The following is a 22149-nucleotide window of genomic DNA, read 5'->3' as shown; positions in this document are numbered from 1 at the left end:
CAGCCCAGAAAATAAATTAGGCCCTAAGAGCTGGTCTTCTAGACAACCAATTATTTCAAAGTGAAATTATAACTGTCTAATCAATTTTTCATGGCAGAAGCTGTACCCTTCAGGAGCATATACGCCGTGTGGAAACGCGAGAATTGAAAAAAAAAAATGTATTCGCCATTCATGATCTACTGGACCAAATACTGGATTAAGTTGTAATCTTTTTGCAGGAAGAGCAAAAAAATTATTTAAAAAATAAAACCAAAACCAATGGGCATACCACTATTTGTGGTAAGGAATGTATTCTTAGCACCCCTGGAATTGTATTTCTAGGACTTAACTGAGCATCTGCTCAAGAAAGGTGAACCTCCTCAAAAAGGTAGTGACCACTATTGGCACTACATTCAGGAGGAAGAAAACCATGTAGCAATTTATTGGATTTCCAAATTTCTGTATTTCTTTTTAGTTACTTCAAAGATGGTACCAGCCTGCTGTACTTTCACAGAAGACAATATACGGGGTCAGAAAAAGCACATGGAGCCTTTGAAAAGGTGTTTTACCACTTCACCACCATAAATATTTTACTACTGCCAGATCCATAAAAACTATACAAGACAACCCTGGATATAATACAACAGCATTATTTGGAAGAACTTATTATGGGAGGCAACAATAACTTTCAGAAGCATCTACTCCTTGTGGAAACATGGAAAAACTGATTATTCGCCATTTTATGATCTACTGGACCAAACAAATACGTGGTGTTCAACCTGGATAATGTCTGGAGCTGGATATAATGCAATGGTGTTCTGTGGAGGAACTTCACCCAAGGCATTTGTATGGCTGTCTGGGTGACTCACAAAGGGAGGCAACAATATCTTTCAGGATCATCTACTCCTTATGGAAACATGGAAAATGGATTATTCGCCATTTATGATCTACTGGACCAAACAAACATGTGGTGTTCAACCTGGATAATGTCTGGAGCTGGATATAATACAATGGTGTTCTGTGGAGGAACTTCACCCAAGGCATTTGTATGGCTGTCTGGGTGACTCACAAAGGGAGGCAACAATATCTTTCAGGATCATCTACTCCTTATGGAAACATGGAAAATGGATTATTCGCCATTTATGATCTACTGGACCAAACAAATACGTGGTGTTCAACCTGGATAATGTCTGGAGCGGGATATAATACAATGGTGTTCTTTGGAGGAACTTTACTCAAGGCATTTGTATGACTGTCTGAGTGACTTGCTATGCGAGGCAACAATATCTTTCAGGAGTATCTACTCCTTGTGGAAACATGAAAAAACTGATTATTGAGGGGGGGCGGGGCCTGACTGCCAAGATGGCCGGACGCACTCTCTGAAAGCTCCGGCACCAGCGGGCACAAAACCATTAATCCCACACTACCAAGAAATGGCAGCAGTGCCTGGTGCCCGGGAAAAAATGTGGGGCCCGGCATGGAACTTGCCGATACCGATCTCGCATCTAAACGCGACAAGAGAGTTTGAACCGGCCACGCGGCCTAATCTGGAGCGGAGCCTAATGCCTGGGGGAGGCGGCCGATCGCCTGGCAAGGGTACCGCTCGCAAGCCTGCATCAAACACCATCCTGCTACCCCCCCCTCTGGACCGGAGGGGGTTATCCCGGTCCACACGGGGGGCGACAACCCCCGCAAAGTGACGTGAACAAACAACAAAATGTGAGATGAGGCGAAACTACCAGAGCCCAAGCAAGATGGCGCTGGCGGCACAAAACACCCGTCTCAAACCACCCAAGCATACCATGGACTTCTTCCAGCAGCTCTGCAAAGACCTTTGGACGAGGCTCCGGGCCAACGGTCAGGCATTCAGGCGGGCGAGGAAACTGGCAGCAGCATGGATCCGCCCGACACTCCGGCGACAACTGGGAGGACCCCTGCCAAGAAACACCAGGGTGGCCTCCCGACGGCGTTGGTCCCGGCAATCAGGATGGCAGGAAAACGCAACATGTCCCCCGGGCGGCAGCACTCACTCCCACACACGCCAGGACGAGGCCAGCCGGTATGCCGGATATGCCTACCACACAAAGACCCCGGAGACCTCTGACCTCCATACCAACCCCACCAACCCCCAGACCTCAGCCCGTGTCAGCGAGTCCCACCGACATGGTGAACAACGCACAGGGGAGTCGGGATGGTCCCGGCGAGCAGAACAACCTCACAACCGACTATTAAAAGCTTCTGCACTACAAAAATAAAGAATAAAAAAAAAAAAAAAAAGGATTATTTGCCATTCACAATCTACTGGACCAAATACTTGGTGTTCAACCTGGATGATGTCTGGAGCTGGATATACTACAATAGCATTCTTTGGAGAAACTTCACTCAAGGCACTTGTATGACTGTCTGATCGACTTGCTATGGGAGGTAACAATATCTTTCAGGAGCATCTACTCCTTGTGGAAACATGGAAAAAGGGATTATTCACCATTAATTATATACTGGACCAAATACATGGTGTTCAACCTGGATGATGTCTGGAGCTGGATATAATACAATGGCATTCTTTGGAGGTGGTACAAGCCTGCAGTACTTTCACAGAAGACAATTTACGTGGTCAGAATAAGCACATGGAGCCTTTGAAAAGGTGTTTTACCACTTCACCACCACAAATATTCTACTACTGCCAGATCCAGAAAAACTATACAAGACGACCCTGGATATAATACAACAGCATTATTTGGAGAAATTTTACTCAAGGCATTTGTATGACTATTTGAGCGACAATGCCTTTCAGGAGCATCTACTCCTTGTGGAAATATAGAAAAATTGATTGTTCGCCATTCATAATCTACTGGACCAAATACGTGGTATTTAACCTGGATAATGTCTGGAGTTCGATATAATACAATGGTGTTCTTTGGAGCAACTTCACTCAAGGCATTTGTATGACTGTATGAGTAACTTGCTATGTGAGGCAACAATATCTTTCAGGATCATCTACTCCTTGTGGAAACATGGAAAAATTGATTATTCGCCATTCATGATCTACTGGACCAAATACATGGTGTTCAACCTGGATGATTTCTGGAGCTGGATATAATACAATGGCATTCTTTGGAAGAACTTAACTCAAGGCATTAAAATGACTATCCGATCAATTTGCTAAGGACATAGATATACCTTTCATGAGCATCCACTCCTTGTGGATGTTGTTTGGTGGATATTCATTGGGCAAAATGTACCGAGCTATGTCTGCTCTTGCCATATCCACAACCAAAACAACCTGCAGTATTCTGAGGACACTGATCTACTGCAGCCCCTGTCAACTTCTGTAGGACATTGGACAATTGAACCTTATTGTTGATGTGGATCCTTCGCACAAATTTACCTCAATAATGGTAGTTAAACAGCAAATGACAAAGTTGTTTCATTTGATATCGATCTGTGGATTGTCTTCAGCAAAACAGTCGACAATTCTTTTCCAAAAGGATATCTTCTGCCAACTTATGTGAAGAGCAGGCAATATTCAGATCTGCCTACTGCTTCTCTCAAATGAAAAAGAAAGGATCTGTGGAACAAAAGCTATCAGCTAGTTCTAATGAATACGAGTCTTGAGCATCATTGATGGAATTCTTTAACTATAAAGTGACATTTGGAACAAATGGCTTTAAAAAGAATCATTCTTCATTACTTGGACCCGACACCTGATACTATCTACTGATTTGTAATTCTATGATTTTCTGCAGCATTTATAAATGTTCACTAAAAAGTATTCAAAAAGTGTCACTCGCATCTATGTAATGAATGGTGTGTGAATCTGTGAGTACCAGGAGACATGAAAGGTGTGTGAATGTTCAGTAACAAGGGTTGAAGCCTTGGCGTGGCGTTACTGCTCACATGGATAACCATGTGCTAATTCAACCAATCATGTGTCTAAAGCTGTTTTGACTGCTAGTTATTTATATCTCTTTATAGATCCCTGCTGAGGAAGCAGCATGCGAGCACCAACTGAACTCAGTTTTCTATCAAACAACTCTGCAATGCTTCGACATAACCCTTGGGGATGGTAATAGGACACTCCAGGCAACATAGCCACTACAACTCCATATTGCCTAGATTGTCCTATTTTTATCTCTCTTTACATTTTATGTCAATGTTTTGATAAAGTTACATTTCCACATTAGCAATACAAATGTAATTATTTAAACAGGGCTCAGAGAAAGGGTTTTGTCTAAATATGGACAGAATTGATATTGATAATGGGATCCACAATAACACTAGGGTAGAAGTAAGGCAGGCAGTGCAACGGTATGCTGACACTATTACTACTAATGCCTTGATTGCTACTTTAGAAACTGCCATGCCTGCTATCAACACTGGTAAACACCCTGCTTCCTACTGCCTACCTAAACGTCATCCAAATGGCCCACAGCTCTTCATACATTTAGTAAATGGTATAATAAAAATACTCATACAATAGTTCAAGTGACGGAAAGTCACTAATTTTATTATTATTATTTTTTTTTTTTTTCTGTTTGCCTGGCATCCTGCTTTCCATCCTAGTGAGGACCTTACCAAAGAATCCAGGGTGGGGATCATACCACCTGTGCCTTGTCCATTGAACGTTTAGCCTGCTCAATAAAATGTGAGTAAGATCTTTATGTTGAGTTATTGAATACGATAAAGTGGAGATAGTCTCTCACCCTATTCAGGTGCCGTTCCTTCAAGAGCTGACCTTGCCCGACGAACACCACACGATGATCTCGTCAGAGATTGTGGATTTTTTTTGTCAAAACACGCTATTCGACAAATCCCGTGGGACACAGAAGGGTTCGTGAGCAACCTGTTTCTGGTCCCCAAGAAAAGGGGGGGGGGTACACCCAGTAATCAGTCTCCGACCCCTAAATGCTTTTGTCCAGTACCACCACTTCAACATAGAAGGTATACATTGCCTTTGGGACATCCTGCTACCATCAGATTAAATGGTCAAACTAGATTTACAGGATGCTTATCTGACAATCCCTGTCGCGGAAACACATCAAAACCTACTGCAGTATTAGTGGCGAGGAATGAAGTGGAGGTTTGTATGTCTTCCATTTGGCCTGTCCTCTACTCCATGGTGCTTCACAAAGGTACTAAAGCCGGTGATTGCCTTCCTACGCACATGAGGCGTCAGATAATCATTAACCTGGACAATATCCTTCTCCTTTCTCAGTCTCAATCCCAACTACGTGTTAACCTGTCTTGGACGACCCACCTCCTCCAACAACTTAGGATTCTTGGTGAATTGGGAGAAATTAGCCTTCTACCCTCCCAATGCATAGCATTTCTGGGATTTCCGGTGGACTCTGTACAACAGATGTTGTGTCTACCCAGAGACAAAATGATTTAAATCAAGAAAGAGATCAGACGACTTATGCATCGTACGACCATTACACTCAGACAACTTGCGAGGATCATAGGACTATTGCCACCGTCCATACAAGCTATCTTCCTGGCCCCGTTACATTATCGTGCCCTACAAAGACTCAAAGTCTTGTATCTGCGTTCCGGACAGCTAGCCCACATGGAGGTGTGAAACGGACGGGCAATATTTGGGTCTACGCCAGATCTGATCATAGAGTCGGACGCCAGCTTACACGGCTGGGGCACGCATTGCGGGACCATTTCCACCGGTGGCAGATGGTCCAACGAAGAAACCAAGATGGATGATGTCTCAGCGGTGCATTATATCAACCACCTAGGAGGAACGAAATAGAAAGTTCTAGCAGTAATGGCTAGAGATTTTTGCCATTATTGTCTGAACACTGCATATCGGTGGTAGCAGAATATATCCCAGGATGAGACAATGCAACAGCGGATTGGAATTATCAATACATTTGAGACTAAGGGGATTGCCACCTCCACCCAACGATTTTCCAACGTCTCTCTCGACTTTTGGCGCCTTCCTACATAGATCTCTTTGCATCTTGGCTGTATGCCCAACTCCCTTGGTTCTTCAGTTGGAGACCAGACCCAGATGCTCTGGGAACAGATGCATTCTTACAAGACTGGACCAAGGGGAGGAATTACGCTTTTCCACATTTCAACCTAATCTCTCTGACCCTCGCATTCCCTAGATATTCCAAAGGTAACCGTGCTTCTGATAACTCCGATATGGAGGTTGCAACCTTGGTTCCCACAATTATTGGAAATGTTGATAGACTTTCCACGTCTATTGCCAGACATGTCCTACCTTCTGACCAATCCAGAGGGAGTGAGTCACGAGTTGGGTCTACTTCATCTGATGGCATGGCTCATTTCAGGAGATCAAGGAATCTCGAGGATGTTTCACACACAACACTCAGTCTCCTGGCAGAGGCTTGGGCACCAGACGTTCCTACGGGTCAGCTTGGAGAAAGTGGACTGATTGGTGCGTGGGACGATCAGTGGATCTCATATCAGCTCCTGTGAAATCAATCTTACAATTTCTGACTCTGCTCTTCGAAGATGGAAAAGCTTTTCATACTATAAACCTGTTCAGATCAGCTATATCAGCGAGACATATGGGTTTGGAAGGTACTCCTAAAGGAAAACATGCCCTTATCTGTCGTTTGCTCAGAGGCATCCATTTTTCTCGACCCCCTCAGGCTCGATATTCTTCCTTTTGGGATGTTGATGTGATTTTTTGTTTTCTCGAGTCTTGGCCCTTGAATCACGAACTTTCTCTTAAACAAATATTGGTGAAGCTGTTGATGCCGTTTTGTTTACTTTCATGTAAACGTGTTGTTGATGTCAGAGGGTTGGACTGGCAAGCACCCATTTTTGTTCCGAATGTTCAAAATCCTCGACTAAGGAGGACAAAATCCTCGACTAAGGAGGTTTTTTACCCGTCGTTTCCAGACAACCTAAACCTGTGCCCAGTATTATGTCTTAAGGAATACAAACACCGTCCGATCTCGCTCCGTTCAAATCAACTCCATCCATTTTTCTTCTCCTTTCGAGTGCCGCATCTACCAGTATCAACTCCTACTTTAGCTCGTTGGATCAAGTGGTTATTGTCCATTGCAGGCATAGACACTTTGATTTTTTCTTCCCACTCCATTCATAGGGCTATGGCTTCTAGGGCTACCATGATGGGTTGTAGATTGGAAGGCATACTACGAGCGGCTGATTGATTGAATGAATCTACGTTTCGCAATTTCTATTTTCGCCTGGTGCAACATATTTCCAGTATGGTGGTTGTTCAGCTTTAAAATAGCATAATAGGAGCCTTCGTGTCTTTAATAAAATTGCCAGATTTTACTATTAACATGACGTAAAGTCAAGATTTTATTAATTACACGGAGTATTATCACCACCCACTCCAACATAAAAATAACAATATTACACTATATGCAATGTTATGTTTTAAAGGTACAGAGGATACTAATTACACAGAGTATTATCACCACCCACCCTACCCGTGTTGGTGGTTACTTTACAGGTCATTCATTGGACCTTTTGGAGAGTGCGACATGGTAGGTACAAATGTCATGCATGGCACGCAGGTAGGTAGTGCATCCGATAAATATACCTTATATGATACTTAATAACGATTAACATGGTAGATGAGTTTGATGGAAGTGGTCTAAGTATTGCAGGCTTTCGATAGTATTTTGCTAATTGCTTATAATTTCCACCTGTTGTCTATCCCATTTGCACAACAGCATGTGAAATTGATTGTCACTCAGTGGACAGTTTGATTTCACAGACATGTGATTGACTTGGAGTTACATTGTGTTGTTTAAGTGTTCTCTTTATTTTTTTGAGCAGTGTATATAGGGGTAAGTTGATATATTGTAAGCGCTGCACTTTGATATTTTGGTGGGGGGTATCCCCTTAACGCTGCAGTATTTGTTTGCTATATATAAATTGTAAGGGGGTTTCTGGGAGTTCTCACAGAGCTTCAGATTTCTCATTTTGTTACTTGAAGAACAAGCGCTACTATATACACACATTCTATACATCATTTTACAAATGATGTGCCCTGTAAAAATTATTTGCATGTCTTTACGTATGGTGGCATATGAATGCAAAATGCCCCTGGTTTTCATTTTCTGTGTTCCCTCTTTGCTGTAGAATTATTTTTTTATTGTGTTGTATTGTTACCTACAAATTTCTCATACAGTTATATGTTATGTGCTGTTTTAAATGTTACCATAAGTTAAAGATTATTGAGGGGTAGTCCTTGAGTCAAAGTGTCTCAATTGTTCTGGCACCCCTGAAACAGTATTGTGTTCTCTGCTATTTGGAGGTAGTGTGACAGATATCCACATCCAAGTTCTTTTCGGTGCTACATACGTGATGTCCATTCCATTCATTATTGTACTATCCTCAATCCTATAATTATTTTACCCTCCACCCAACAGCTAAGATGTGATGAAACTTTCTTCTGGCTCCTACTTTTATAGTGCCCACTCTACTGTTTGAGTGGGTGATGTGACAATCTATTCTCTATGCTCTTACTCCGCTTAGTTTTCCGGGGAGGAGAGAGGGGGGGAGAGAGAGAGGGGGGGGAGAGAGAGAGGGGGGGAGAGAGAGAGGGGGGGAGAGAGAGAGGGGGAGAGAGAGAGAGGGGGAGAGAGAGAGAGGGGGAGAGAGAGAGAGGGGGAGAGAGAGAGAGGGGGAGAGAGAGAGGGGGAGAGAGAGAGGGGGAGAGAGAGAGGGGGAGAGAGAGAGAGAGGGGGAGAGAGAGAGAGAGGGGGAGAGAGAGAGAGAGGGGGAGAGAGAGAGAGAGGGGGAGAGAGAGAGAGGGGGAGAGAGAGAGAGGGGGAGAGAGAGAGAGGGGGAGAGAGAGAGAGGGGGAGAGAGAGAGAGGGGGAGAGAGAGAGAGGGGGAGAGAGAGAGAGGGGGAGAGAGAGAGAGGGGGAGAGAGAGAGAGGGGGAGAGAGAGAGGGGGAGAGAGAGAGAGGGGGAGAGAGAGAGAGGGGGAGAGAGAGAGGGGGAGAGAGAGACACTAGGCATAATTATTACAGAGGTTTTCAAAATATAAAATCATTAAAAGAAGCTTGTTCTGGGTTGTGGTGTTTAAAAGGTACACTCTAAGCACCAATACGAATACTCATTGACGCCTTTAGACAAGAAGTGGTGACAAGAAGTAGTGCCCTTATGGTGCAAGGAGGTCCCCAGTTCCTATCTCTCTGTGCATAGTTGCTAATAATGACATAACACTGCATAGATAGAAGCCTTTTAAATCTTATCTTCCCTTAGCAGCTGAGACGCCAAACCATGTTGAGCATGTGCACAATCAGCGGCTTGATGAAACCATGTGCAAAGTCCGCAAAACATTGCTATCACATTGACAACCACTGTGGTATGGCATCCATCAGCTGAACTTCATGTCCCATATCTTCTTGGTGACCAGATTTATATAGATAACAGACCCATGTGCCTGGATTGGTGGTGTTGTTTCCTTGTTTGAGCTGACCAGCTGCAGGGGAGAATTTATTTGTACAAAAAGAACCAATGTTCTTTGGGACGTGATACAGACAATATGGCAGCACTTAAACCAATAACACACACAGAGATGTGCATAGAAAACAATAATTACAAAAAAAAAAAGCGCGCTAAATTAATCTGTAAATATAAAAAGCAAATAATAGTGCAGACAATCTGGATAAACATAAAAGAAAAAAAAAGTACAAGTCCTGCCCTTCTTTTTCATACAGTATTATTGAACTGCTGGTGGATACATCTTTTGGAACGATCTTCAGTGTGGGGATATCCCCTCTCCAAAGGAGCTTTGCAAACCCAGAGCCAGGGGTGATGGGGCTCTGAGACATGTGAGTTTTTTCCCCTCGTATTTCTCCAAAAAAAATTTCTTTTATGTTTATCCAGATTGTCTGCACTATTATTTGCTTTTTTTTTATATTTACAGATTAATTTAGCGCGCTTTTTTTTTGGTAATTATTGAGAATGTATTTGTAGTTTGCTTAGATATTTAGGGTCACTTACAGGTCCCTTTTAGGATTTTGAGTTTAGTAATGTTCTATTTGTCAAATTCAGTGTGCATGATTCATTGTTCCTTGTATAAATATTGTGAGTGTGGTGTGTATTATTTTATTATTTATATAGCGCCAGCAAATTCCATAGCGCTGTAAAATGAGTGGACAAACACACACATAATTGTAACCAGACAAATGGATGCACAGGAACAGACGGTTTGAGGGCCCTGCTCAATGAGCTTACAGGCTAGAGGGAGTGTGGTATAGTGACACAAAGGGTATAAGTAGGGGTAATGAAATAGGTATTCATTGTTCTATTGTCAACGAATATGGTGTGTGTGTGTGTGTGTGTGTGTGTGTGTAGCGGATGCATGGAATGGTTACAAACTAGAGGTAGTATGCTTGAAGAGCATGGTAAGGGTTAATGTGGCTGCCTTTATCCCCTTCCCGATGTTAGGGAGTGCTATGCATTAATTCAATAGGAGGGCTTTAACAGCGTTAAGGTGGCATAGGACGTCCTAATCATCTGGCCCTTCCTTCGGTCAGCCGTGTTTCCCAGTGTGCAGATTGCAATTGGGGGACCTGTCTGGCAAAACAGGAAGTCCCCCTGCAGCCAATCCGAGTCATGTGATACCAGTGACACAGCGATCACATGACTTGGATTGGCTGGATCAGCTGCGGGGGAACTGCCTGGGTCGTCAGGCAGGTCCCCCAATATACAAGAGCATACCCAACATAAGCCTGCCAATCAAAATAGACAGAACAACATTTTATTATACCAGCCCAGAAGAAAATTTCATTTTCAAACCCTATATTTTACCACGTAATTTTCCAAAACCCCATAAAACCTGCATGGTATTAAAACCTGCTAACAGTATTATGACATTCAGTTAAAATACAATGTAATAACAAAATGCCTTAATTTTCTCACCTTTTATTTGTAGATTCAAATTAAATTATGTTTCATAAAGAAATATTTAATTTAAAATGAAAGCCCTATTTTGTGTGGTTGCCATCTTTGTTAGTGCATAAAACACATAACTGTGTGGGAAATTGCTTCCTCCAAATCAGTTGTTTTGGTTAGGTTTACCTCAATTGCCCCAGTCTTTAAGATTGCTCTCTTAGTGATAAACATGTGTTAGTACCCTATGAACAAGTACAGGTGAAACTAAGTGGTGGTGATGAGGGGAATGATGTTTGGCTGTATTGGACAACTCACCCAGTTGGGGATCCTGAAGCCAGATGCCAATCCTGCAGTTCTTTCATTAGTTCTTAGAGTTGCAGCCGAGTGTTCCAACAATAAAAGGACCTCTACGTATATATAAAATATGCACAGAATGAAACGCTGCTGCCTAATGAAAGCTGCTGTAAGTGAAGTTACATCTGAAGTGGTCATGTAGCTTGGAGTACCACTATATATATATATTTAAAAAAAAAATATATATATATATATATATACGTTTAAAGGGACACTCCAATGCCCAAATATATATATATAAAATATATATATTTATATATATTTGGGCATTGGAGTGTCCCTTTAAAAGTGGTGTGTGTGTGTGTGTGTATGTATATATATATAATAGTGTATATATATATATATATATATATATATATATATATATATAAAATAGTAATAATATATATATATAATAGTAATATTAATATATAAATTACTATTTGCTATATATTCCAAATGAACACAATCATGCATCCAATTATGCATGTTACCATCAGGGCTATATCTAAACACAGCTTGCAAAAGGAACTAATCAGTTTATTGAGCAGTTCCACTAAACCTATGTCACGAGTGGAAATGCGAGTTGCGGAATAAACCCATGGACAAAGGTCCATGGAATGAGGTCAAACCCCTCATAATAATCAGGAAGGAACATGCCTGCAGACACAGAAAGTCTGTTGGTTCTACAAATTTCCATGGTAACAGCCACACTTTTAGAACTTTATAGTAGAACGGAACATTTTTATAGATCTCCCATGTGTTTGTTGTTTGACTTTAACTCACGGTCCCAAAAGGCTATGTGGTTGTACCAGCCATCTTTGGGACAAAAACTGAAAACTGCAGGTTGGGAGAGTGGGCCTGTGGAACAGAATTATATATATTTTTTAACCTAAACAAACACTTTTTCACACTAGTTATAACGTAACCTAACCTGCACCTAGTTTGTGGATACTTGGCTTGCCCCTTTAACTCACCAGAGCTTTGTTTAGTCAATAGAACACTACAATTTAAGCTATTTAAATAAAGAATAATATAATTTGAGTCCATACTAAATTTAAAACCTCACAATAATCCAGAATGCATTTTGGTATCTCTCTCTTTTTTTGTTTTTATTATGTCTTTATTATGTCAGTTTTCAGCAATAATAAATGGATACGGTTGAGTATAATTTCATACACTGTATAAAAAAACCAAAACCACTGGGTAAATTATCATTCTCTATGTTATCACTATTTTTGGATATCTTACAATTACATACAATAAAAGAGAGACCACAGTTTTAAAGACTAGATTATTAATAATAAGGTAACATTTCAATAGTAATTGCAGGAATTTTGTTTTAGTCCATTGATTTTTCGGAAACGTCCCCATCCAGAAATAAGAAAAGTGGAAAATAAAAATGAATGCCGATTTCTGGATATTAAAACGTACCCAAGAACAATCAATCAAAGCTCCCCAGTCATGATGTGAAAACCCCTCTCATCTGAAACCTGGGTTTCAATCATACATTCATTTTTTTGTACTGAAAATGAAGGCATATTCCTTGTTAAGAGATAGAATGCCTTCTGAAAGCCAGGATATACAACTAGAGAAAAAAAATAAAATAAAATAAACAAAACCAAAACCAACAGTTTTACATAATTGTATCTTCAGTCTCGCGGAACATACATTTAGTTAGCATTTGAAAAAATAGCTTTAAAAAGCCCAGCTACATTTGAACGTTCAACAGTAGGCCACCAGCTGCATTAGGAAAACAATTCCCACAATTCTTAGTCCATTAACAGCTGGTGGTCAAAGGTTGGACATCTTTTGTCTCCGTTGTTAAAATTATGATAAAATGATGATGATCCATTCATTCTAAAATACTCCCCCCCCCCCCCCCCCGTCACTAAATAGATAATCTTAACAATGCAGAGATTCACTAAAACCAGATCAGAACATTCACAGCAAACTCTTCTTAAAACATCTTATGTATGTAAATAAATTGGGAAAAAAAATCATTACTTGTTATTACAGACACTTTAATTTTTTTTCATTATTGAACCAGGGCTCATGTCATTGTTGATCTCATATTCAGATATTGCATCATTTTTTTTTCTTGGGCTGTAAACAGTGTTATAACATCATCGACCAACTACCTACAGCAATGCTGTTAATTCAGATATAGATCTCATATGCTTAATCTAAAAGACTCGTAATAGAAGATTAGTAACTTGACCAGGTACTCAGATGACCTTGTTGAGTCAAAGTTGGGAAGTCAAAATTGGTACTTAGGCAATGTATTATTTATAAGAAACATGAGCAAGAAACAAACAAAAAAAACATGTTCCAGATGTGAATGCTTAAAAAGTTCTCAAAGCTACAGCACCAAGTACATCATTAGTTAAATATATATATATTTTTTAAGTGGAAACCGACAGAGTGAAATAAAACATTCTTGTTATTTTTTATTGTACAGCTGCTGCATTATTAATTACATTATTATATGCCTATTGTAGGAAAACATGCAGAGACACACTGCACACCAACATACACTACAAAATGTGTCTTTAAATGCAGAGTATGAGTCGTGTTTGGTCCTCTCCATAACAGGGACTGGTTTTGTAACTTGACTGATGGTTTCAGGATCATTTGCTAAACATGAGGATGAATGAGGGGCATGTTAACCTTTATCTGAACGTGACTTAGCTTGATTGGTTATCATACATAGAATTTAAAGTTCATGGTACAACATAATTCCATGTGCAGAACCAGCAGGGAAGAGTTTATTACACGTGGGTTACCAATCACGAGAAAGCTTAGTGTTCTGGTCCCTTTTGGGAGGGGCTGGAGGTGGCCCCCTTCGTAATGTTGCATAGCCTGATAAATGGCTGCCTCCATAGCAGTTAGCTTTTTGATTGTCTTCTAGCAGTTCTGGAGGAGGAGGTGGCAGTACCATATCATCCATGGTGGCTGTGGGCTCAGGCCTTGATAACCGGGCAGATGACAATGAGCTATGCCTTGTAATGGATTTTCTCTGTAGAGTCTTGTTCAGGTCAGCAAGGAAACCTGGTTGCACACTAAGACTTGGCTTAGGTGAAGTTGGTGGTACTTGTGGGCTGACAGGGGTAGATGATTCTGTCACTTCTGCTTGCATCAGACGCATACTGTCATTCCTTTTTGGTCTGGTGGGTGGTGGGGCTTTCTTTACAGAAGATTTTGACCACGTCTGGGGTTGTGGATTTACCACAGCCACCTTTGGAGAAGTATTTCCAGAAAACAAAACTGTTGGGCCATCTACAGGTGGTGGAGGTGGTGGCAGGAGCTCAAGATCTGCTGGTGGAGGTGGGAAATCGGATTCAGAATCAGACGGTGGAGATGGAAACTCAGTGACTGCCACTTTTCCTGAAGGCAACGTCCCAGGGACTTGGCTGGAAAGATTTCCTTGCTGAAAAACCATGGGCAAATTTACACCTGAAAGGTTTAGTTTAACTGGCTTTGGTGGAGCTGCAGGGGGAGGTAATGACTCCTTTGATGGTGATCCTGGTGAGTCAGAGAACTTGCTGACTAGGCTGTCCACAGAGGATTTCTTAGATTCATGGTATTCAGCAGAGCTGTTCGATTTAATACTAGAATTGCGCTGGGGAGTGGGGGGAGGCTTCTTCCCGCCAGGACTGGATGTCTTGCTTGACTTTTTAGCTGGCGAACCAGTCTTTTCTGGTGTGGGGGAAGGAGGTGGAACTGGAGATGTGGCAGGGGGAGGTGGAGGTGGAGGGGGAGGTGGAGGAAGAATTGTTAAGCTGCTTTCAGGTGGAGGAGGGGGGAAGTCAGAGGATGGAACTGGAAATGGCTGCCATTTTGGTTTTGCTTTCACAGCTGGTGGAGACTGTGGGGCAGAGATGGGAGTGCCTGGTTTAGGAGGCTGAGGTTCTGAAAGTGGTGGAGGTGGTGGTGGGAACTGACTAGCAATCAGCTTAACTGAAGGCATAGGGGACTGTGGAGAAGATGGTGGTTTTGTTGAGAAGCTCTGCTGTTTTGGTAAGGTTGGAGGTGCAGTGGGAGCAGACATAACTGATGGACTCGTTGAAGATTGTTGCGTCTGTGAGAGTGTAAAATGAAGCTGCTTTTTGGGTGCAGTAGGAGGCCCCAGGGCTACAGATGCAGGTGGGGTGGCAACAGGAAGGGCTGGCTTGGAAACTGTCCCAAACTGTTTAATAGGTGCTTGGAATGGAGGGGGAGGAGGTGGAGGTGGAGGAGGTGGTGGTGGAGGTGGTAATGGAGGTGGTGGAGGGGGCTGGGCAGCCTGGACAATGTTGTTTTGCTGGACTTGATTGATTTTCATTGGAGGTGGCGGTGGTGTAAACTGAGGCATAGATGGTGTACATGGAAATGGTTTTAGCATTGCCATTGCTGAACCTGGTGGTGGTGGAGGTGGTGGTGGCGGCGGGGGCGGTGGAGGCGGGATAGCCCCATTTGGGGTAACAATCATCTGAGGCTTTGTACTTGGTGGAATGTGTTGAACTGTGCTATTTGATGTGGGGGATTTAAAGGTAGGCCCTGGATATTGGGCAGCATTTTGTAATCTTGTGATGGTGCTGTATTTAGCAAACAAAATTGGTGTGGACACAGAAGGACTTTTAGATTGGGTGGGAAGTGGAGGTGGGGGAGGGGGTGGAGGAGGAGGTGGAGGAGGTGGGGGTGGAGGAGGTGGTGCAAGGGGTGATGGCTGAGATGCCGCATGAGGAGATACAGCCCTGATCTGGATGTGTGGCTGAGGAGTCAGAGAAGCTAAAGGACGATTTAAGGTTTCCATTCGAGCCTAGAATATATAAAATAAAAAGCATTAGATATAGCTTGTAATGTATTCACATGCCACTTTGTACAAAACAATCAACAGTGGACATCACAAAGACAGTGGGTGAACACAACAGGAGGATTTCAAGAAATAACAAAATTCTTAATATATTATTTGCAGTAGCACAGTTGAATGGATATTACAACTGAATGTAAGTTGCGTCTTTGTAAAGAAAGGATTAAACTTCCCAATGTTGCAGTAGCAATAAAGAAGTTAGAAAATGCACAGCTTTAGAAAGGAAATGTAATATGCAGATCTCATCACCACCACCAGAACCCTGAACTCTGAGGAGGTAGTAAGGGTGCATTGTAATAAAAAAAGAAAAAAAGAAAAGTTAAAATTCCATATTTGGTGACATACAAGAAGACATTGGTTGGAAACAGACAACACGAGAGGGTAGAAGGTGCAAGACAACAGACAATGCAGAGGTGAGAAGAGGCAAGTTAAGCAGGACATAGCTTTAAATTCCTACTCTAAAAAAAGAATGCCTTGCTATTCAGTAATCAAAATCCTGTGCGGCCAGTTGCAAGAAAGTAAGCCTTCTGTGTCCTAGTAGAAAAAGATTCTTTCTGTAGCCTTTATTATATCTATATTCTTTGATACATAAGCCTTAATTATAAAAAAGAGGATAGCCATCTAGGAATTAAGGCAGTGGACTGGATGCTGAAATTTGCCTTACCCTTAAGGGGATATAACCTGTCTCCTAAAACACCATTAGTGTGCATATAATTGCTGACACTAAAATAGTATAAAAATAGGTAGAAGTCTGCATTAAATGCAGCTTTTCTCTACAAAGTGTGGGTAGTACTAACATTACCATAATACCTCGGCAATTGGCAGCAATCTGATTAGCTTTCATCTGACAGACTAGAATTTCAGATTTTTGTTAGGATATGCAGTGAAAATGTCTTTCATTAGTCCCTATATTCAGGATTGCACAAGAAAATGAAAAAACAAAGCCTCAAAACGGCAAGACAAAAACATTACTGCTACAATAGTGTACTGCCCTATGATTTAATTAGGCAAAAGCTTTACCTGATCCCCTTTTGTATTGAAAAAGTTATATAATTAAAAAAAACAACAAATAAAAATAAAAAGGAAACGTCTGCTTTTCGGCAGAGAAAAAACATTAACCAAACATAAGCCAGGGGGCTTGTGTTAATGTTTGTTCATGATTCGTTTGCTTTATTTTCAGGAAAGGATAAAGGATTCTTTAGAAAGTTAGTCTGGAGGATTCCAGTTAAACAACATCCAGGTTAAGTGTGTTTTTAGATGACCCCTGACCTTAATACCGCCCCGTACAAATCGCTGTGGGCTTGATGGCCTTAGAAGAGTTGGGCTTCACATTTGGAACCTGGGACAATGAGGCAATAGGAGAAACACGAGCAGTGAAATAAAATGCGTGGCGACAGAATAGCAACATCATGCCAATGCGTATTTTTCAACCCCGTTATATCGGAATTCCCAATCATCCCGTCTTATAATGAAGGCTGGCCAATTTATTTCATACCCATGGCCTGACCAAATTTAAAAGCATGATTATTATACTACGGTGCGTGAAGGTTCAAATTATTTTCACGATTTATAGATGTCCTCACAAAGAGAGGCTTCTGCAATGGTCTGCAAACTTGCCAACGTGTATGGTAATGTGGCAACATAATGGGTATGACTTGATGTAGAGAGAATGGTACTAAACACTGGTCTACATTGTGGGATGGGAAATCATGGCTGTGATACGGGATAACGGGAAACAGGAATAAAAACCCAGCAGCCTTCTACCCATGCAGCTCAGCCATTCATGCCTTATTTAGGTTTAGTGGGAGTGGAGGGTATGATCACTCTACCTTGCTGGATTCCTCCAGCTGCGTTCCTCTCTTCCAGGCTTCGGAGAAGATAGAACTCACAATGCTTTGAGAACGCATATGGCAGGAGGCTTGACTTTCAGAAAGGCCGCTGTCTGACTGGTTGGAATGGTTCGATTGACATTCTGCATGAGGAACAAAAACAGTGTGATAACTCCAAATTTTAACAAAACATTCTAAGCAATCCTTTTTTGTGTAATAAGCACATTTTGTCATTGCTTCGGAAATCATGTCTGTTTTCAAGTCCCATTTTGTTTTTTTGTAGTCAGACAAGTTTGTCATTAAACTCTGAATTTTAGCAGATTGAGTTTGAAAAGGAAACATTTAGGCCAAGATAATGGATTTCAAGAAAGGAAATTACAACTCGGCTATAATCACAGCTTGGCTATTTTAGCCTCAGTTTTGCAGCTTCGTTTAGTAATAACCCAGAGAAACGAATAGCGATAATTGCAAATGTACTTAAGGGCATAATCTGCGAGATTAGGAGACCTTTATAAACTCTGAATTAATTCACTCATCCCTAACACAGCTTTCCTGGATTTTCTGTCACATTGGAGCAAAACCACCATATCGCTCATGACCTTCTATTGCAATAGAAGACAGATATAGCAGGTTACCCCTTATAACAAATAAACACTAAATGGGAAAAATGGACAACTGCCTCATGTACACTGTGTGATTGTATTTGCTGGAGGATTTGCAAATCCATCCATACCTGGTAAACTAGAAGAACTGGATCCAGATTTCATACTTGAACTTGATAAAGATGTCCAATCATAAGCGGCTTCTGTCCTCTTCAGGGCTTCTTGATAATTAGTATACAGTTGCTTACCATACTAGTGAAGGTTAAAACAAAGAAAACAATGTAAACAGACATTATTGGTTATATATAAAATGTAGATAATGTATGACTTGCACTCTGAAAAAAGTAATTGACCATTTTTTCCCCCAGATTCACTGAATTCCACTAAACCGTTTCAATCCACACTTCAATTACATGGATACTAAATCCACCTGAAGTCCCGTCACACCTCAATCAATGCTCTCACTAACACAATGTTAATTATTGACTTGGTGTGCACAACACTACTCACATTCATCAGTCACGTACGTTGGTCTATCACATGAACACATGTCCCATAGCTGTAGACAACACATGCACATATCCTGTCTTGATAAGTCCCGAGTCAGTGGCAGAGTACTGGGTACACAGGACCTAAACCCATTGGCAGTTCAAACACAGGTTGCAAATTCTGCTCTAAAGGATCCAATAGGTCAAAGCACTCCGTGTACTATACCTGTCAACTGGGGGCAGCGAGAAGACTATAGAAAAAGTGAGTGAGAGTACCTTAGCAATACGGATCCCGTTAACCCATTGATGCAAGGTTCGGACATCATCACAACACAGGTACTTGATGTACTGGGACTTCTTTTGGATTTGAGGATGCTACAAAAGGAGAGCCATGTGGATATATTATTGTTCTATAGAATAGAGCAAAGGTAATGCATCTTAAACAACACCAATCACCTGTTCGAGCACATGCTTTGACTTTTTATTTAGAAAACAGCTCTATGCATTACAAACATCACACAATGTAAGCAATCTCTTTTAAAGGGACACTATAGTCACCAGAACAACTACAGCTTCTTGAATTTGTTCTGGTTAGTAGAATCATTACCTTCAGGCTTTTTGCTATAAACACGGTCTTTTTAGAGAAAATGCAGTGTTTACATTACAGCCTAGTGATAACTTCACTGGCCACTCCTTAGATGGCTGTTAGAGATCCTTCCTGGGTCATGGCTGCATAAAATGCATCCAAACATTCAGTATCTCCTCCCACTGCATGCAGACACTGAACTTTCCTCATAGAGATTCATTGATTCAATTAATCTCTATGAGGAGATGCTGATTGGCCAGGGCTGTGTTTGAATCATGCTGGCTCTGCCCCTGATCTGCCTCTTTGTCAGTCTCAGCCAATCCTATGGGGAAGCACTGTGATAGGATCAGGCCACCACTTCTGATGATGTCAGCAGACTGCTTTTTTTTCTGAGGCAAACAGCATGCAGAGCTACAACTTCTGGCTTGAATACAGTAAGATTGGCTAGATTGTGGTTTTAACACTATAGGGTCAGGAATACATGTTTGTGTTCCTGACCCTATAGTGATCCTTTAAGATGAAGGACAAAACATATGTGGTATGAGCAACTTTATAGAAATGGGACATTTCTGCTTGCACCAATCAAAAACAATATAAAGGATATTCCACCTGGGTGCAAAACAGAGTACTGAACAAGATTTTGTTAAGTCCGGTATTAGTAGACTTTACAATGTGCTAAGGGTTTTAATTATTATTATTACTACTTGATAATACACAATTGTTACCATGTATGGTACCTTCATAAAATCTGCACATACCAAGGACATGGCTTGTAAGCAACAAACTCTACATGTAACAGCTGCTCACACAAGAATGCCTAAATGTAAAACAGGTATAACAAACCCTATAACTAACTAACCCTATAACTAACTCAAAAAAAAAACTACAACCAACAGCACATTGTATAATATAATATCTGAATTATATCAGGTTTATGAAAGTGAAGATTTATTTTACTAGAACATAATTATCAATTGTTCAATATTTTATAGCGCCAGTCTTTCAATTTGCATAATTCCAATAAACCAAGTACCCCTTCCTGCTTCTTAGTCAAAGATACATGTGCACTACCTAAAGTAACCAGAGGGTGGCGACACAAATCTAGATAACATGATTTTTGTAATTAACCAATTAACTGGAGACGCACTGCACCCAAATCTACTTCCTGTTTGAGTTTATTCCAGATTGACCTGCCAAATTTAAACTTCTGATGAACAAAATGGATATGTTGCCCAATATTCAAATTATAATTGCCAAGGAAAGCAAACAAAAAAACGATTTCTGCACGGGCTCCTTCACGAATTCAAACAAACCTTTTTTAAATGTTTTGGATATTAGATTTTACCTTTAGCACAAGGCAATAGTCAGTGGGTGCTTTGTATTTGCTGCGGTAATCTTGACCATAGTAAACATTAACGTGGTCCAGTTGGAGAAAGCAGACAAGGTCTCTAGAAGCCTGGATGTAAAATAATAAAAAAAAAAAATTAAATATAGGTTAATCAAATCTCAGAAAACTTGCCTTTCCAAAATACAGAATGTTGCAAGGGTAGGATTAAAGGACCACTATAGGCACCCAGACCACTTCAGCTTAATGAAGTGGTCTGGGTGCCAGGTCCAGCTAGGTTTAACCCTTTTTTTCTATAAACATAGCAGTTTCAGAGAAACTGCTATGTTTATAATAGGGTTAATCCAGCCTCTAGTGGCTGTCTCGTTGACAGCCGCTAGAGGCGTTTGCGTGCTTCTCACTGTGAAAATCACAGTGAGAAGACACCAGCGTCCATAGGAAAGCATTGTGAATGCTTTCCTATGAGACTGGCTGAATGCGCACGCGGCTCTTGCCGCGCATGCGCATTCAGCCGGAGAGGAGGTGGCGGAGAGGAGGAGGAGAGTCCCCCGCCCGGCGCTGGAGAAAGAGGTAAGTTTAACCCCTTCCACCCCCTAGAGCCTGGCGGTAGGGGGACCCTGAGGGTGGGGGCACCCTCAGGGCACTATAGTGCCAGGAAAACGAGTATGTTTTCCTGGCACTATAGTGGTCCTTTAATGCAGTAAATATGATGATCCTACCTCTGGTATTATATTTATTCCAGACTCTGCCTGTTAAGAGTCCCCCAATTTTTTTTTTTTGTTAAATAAACCACAGATGAAATTTTATTTGGAGAAAAAGATCCCCAAACAATTGTATTCTTTGTTCACCCTTCCAAAGCTGCAGGGAGGCATCACATCTCTCAAGGGTTATTTCCTGGACTATCCCAAACAAATCCAAGTTACTTTGGTTACTTAGTTCCATGTTTGATACAATGTTTATGATTTTGTGACCTTATAACAGAATTTGATTTAATCAATTTGGCTGTTGTTTTTGTTTTCTTATTTTTTTTTTTGAGTGGAGACTGTTGTACTTTGTTCTGTGACAGTATCTATTACATGGTTGACAATACCTGCATTGTGTTTATCAACTAACTGTTCTATCTATATCAAACAACACACAGAATGTTATGAAACAAAGTTTCAAACAACAAATATGAGATAAAGTGCCCTAATGTAATCACCAAAATATAAACATTTCTCTCCCAAAAGTAGTTTTCTCTCTCCCTTATTTTAATATATATCGTGG

General features: G+C 41.2%; 1 protein-coding gene across 3 annotated transcripts in view; it reads right to left on the bottom strand.

The window, feature by feature from the left end:
- Nucleotides 1–13184: 13184 nt before the first annotated feature.
- The window catches only part of RAPH1 (Ras association (RalGDS/AF-6) and pleckstrin homology domains 1), a 136822-nt gene continuing 127857 nt past the window's right edge, over nt 13185–22149 (bottom strand). For 2 of the 3 annotated variants that reach the window (XM_063429806.1, XM_063429807.1), the window contains 5 exons: nt 20884–20994; nt 19229–19327; nt 18596–18716; nt 17863–18005; nt 13185–15982 (listed from right to left, as the gene is read on the bottom strand). In XM_063429806.1, the coding sequence (XP_063285876.1) occupies nt 13964–15982; nt 17863–18005; nt 18596–18716; nt 19229–19327; nt 20884–20994 (2493 nt within the window). In that variant the 3' untranslated portion in view covers nt 13185–13963. Of the gene's footprint in view, nt 15983–17302; nt 17373–17862; nt 18006–18595; nt 18717–19228; nt 19328–20883; nt 20995–22149 lie in introns of all 3 variants that reach the window. The other variant, XM_063429808.1, reaches the window with a different exon arrangement.

Source organism: Pelobates fuscus, chromosome 8, assembly GCF_036172605.1.
Source record: "Pelobates fuscus isolate aPelFus1 chromosome 8, aPelFus1.pri, whole genome shotgun sequence".
NCBI lineage: Eukaryota > Metazoa > Chordata > Amphibia > Anura > Pelobatidae > Pelobates > Pelobates fuscus.
Note: the sequence above shows the minus strand (reverse complement) of the source record. Positions and strands in the feature narration are given on the sequence as shown.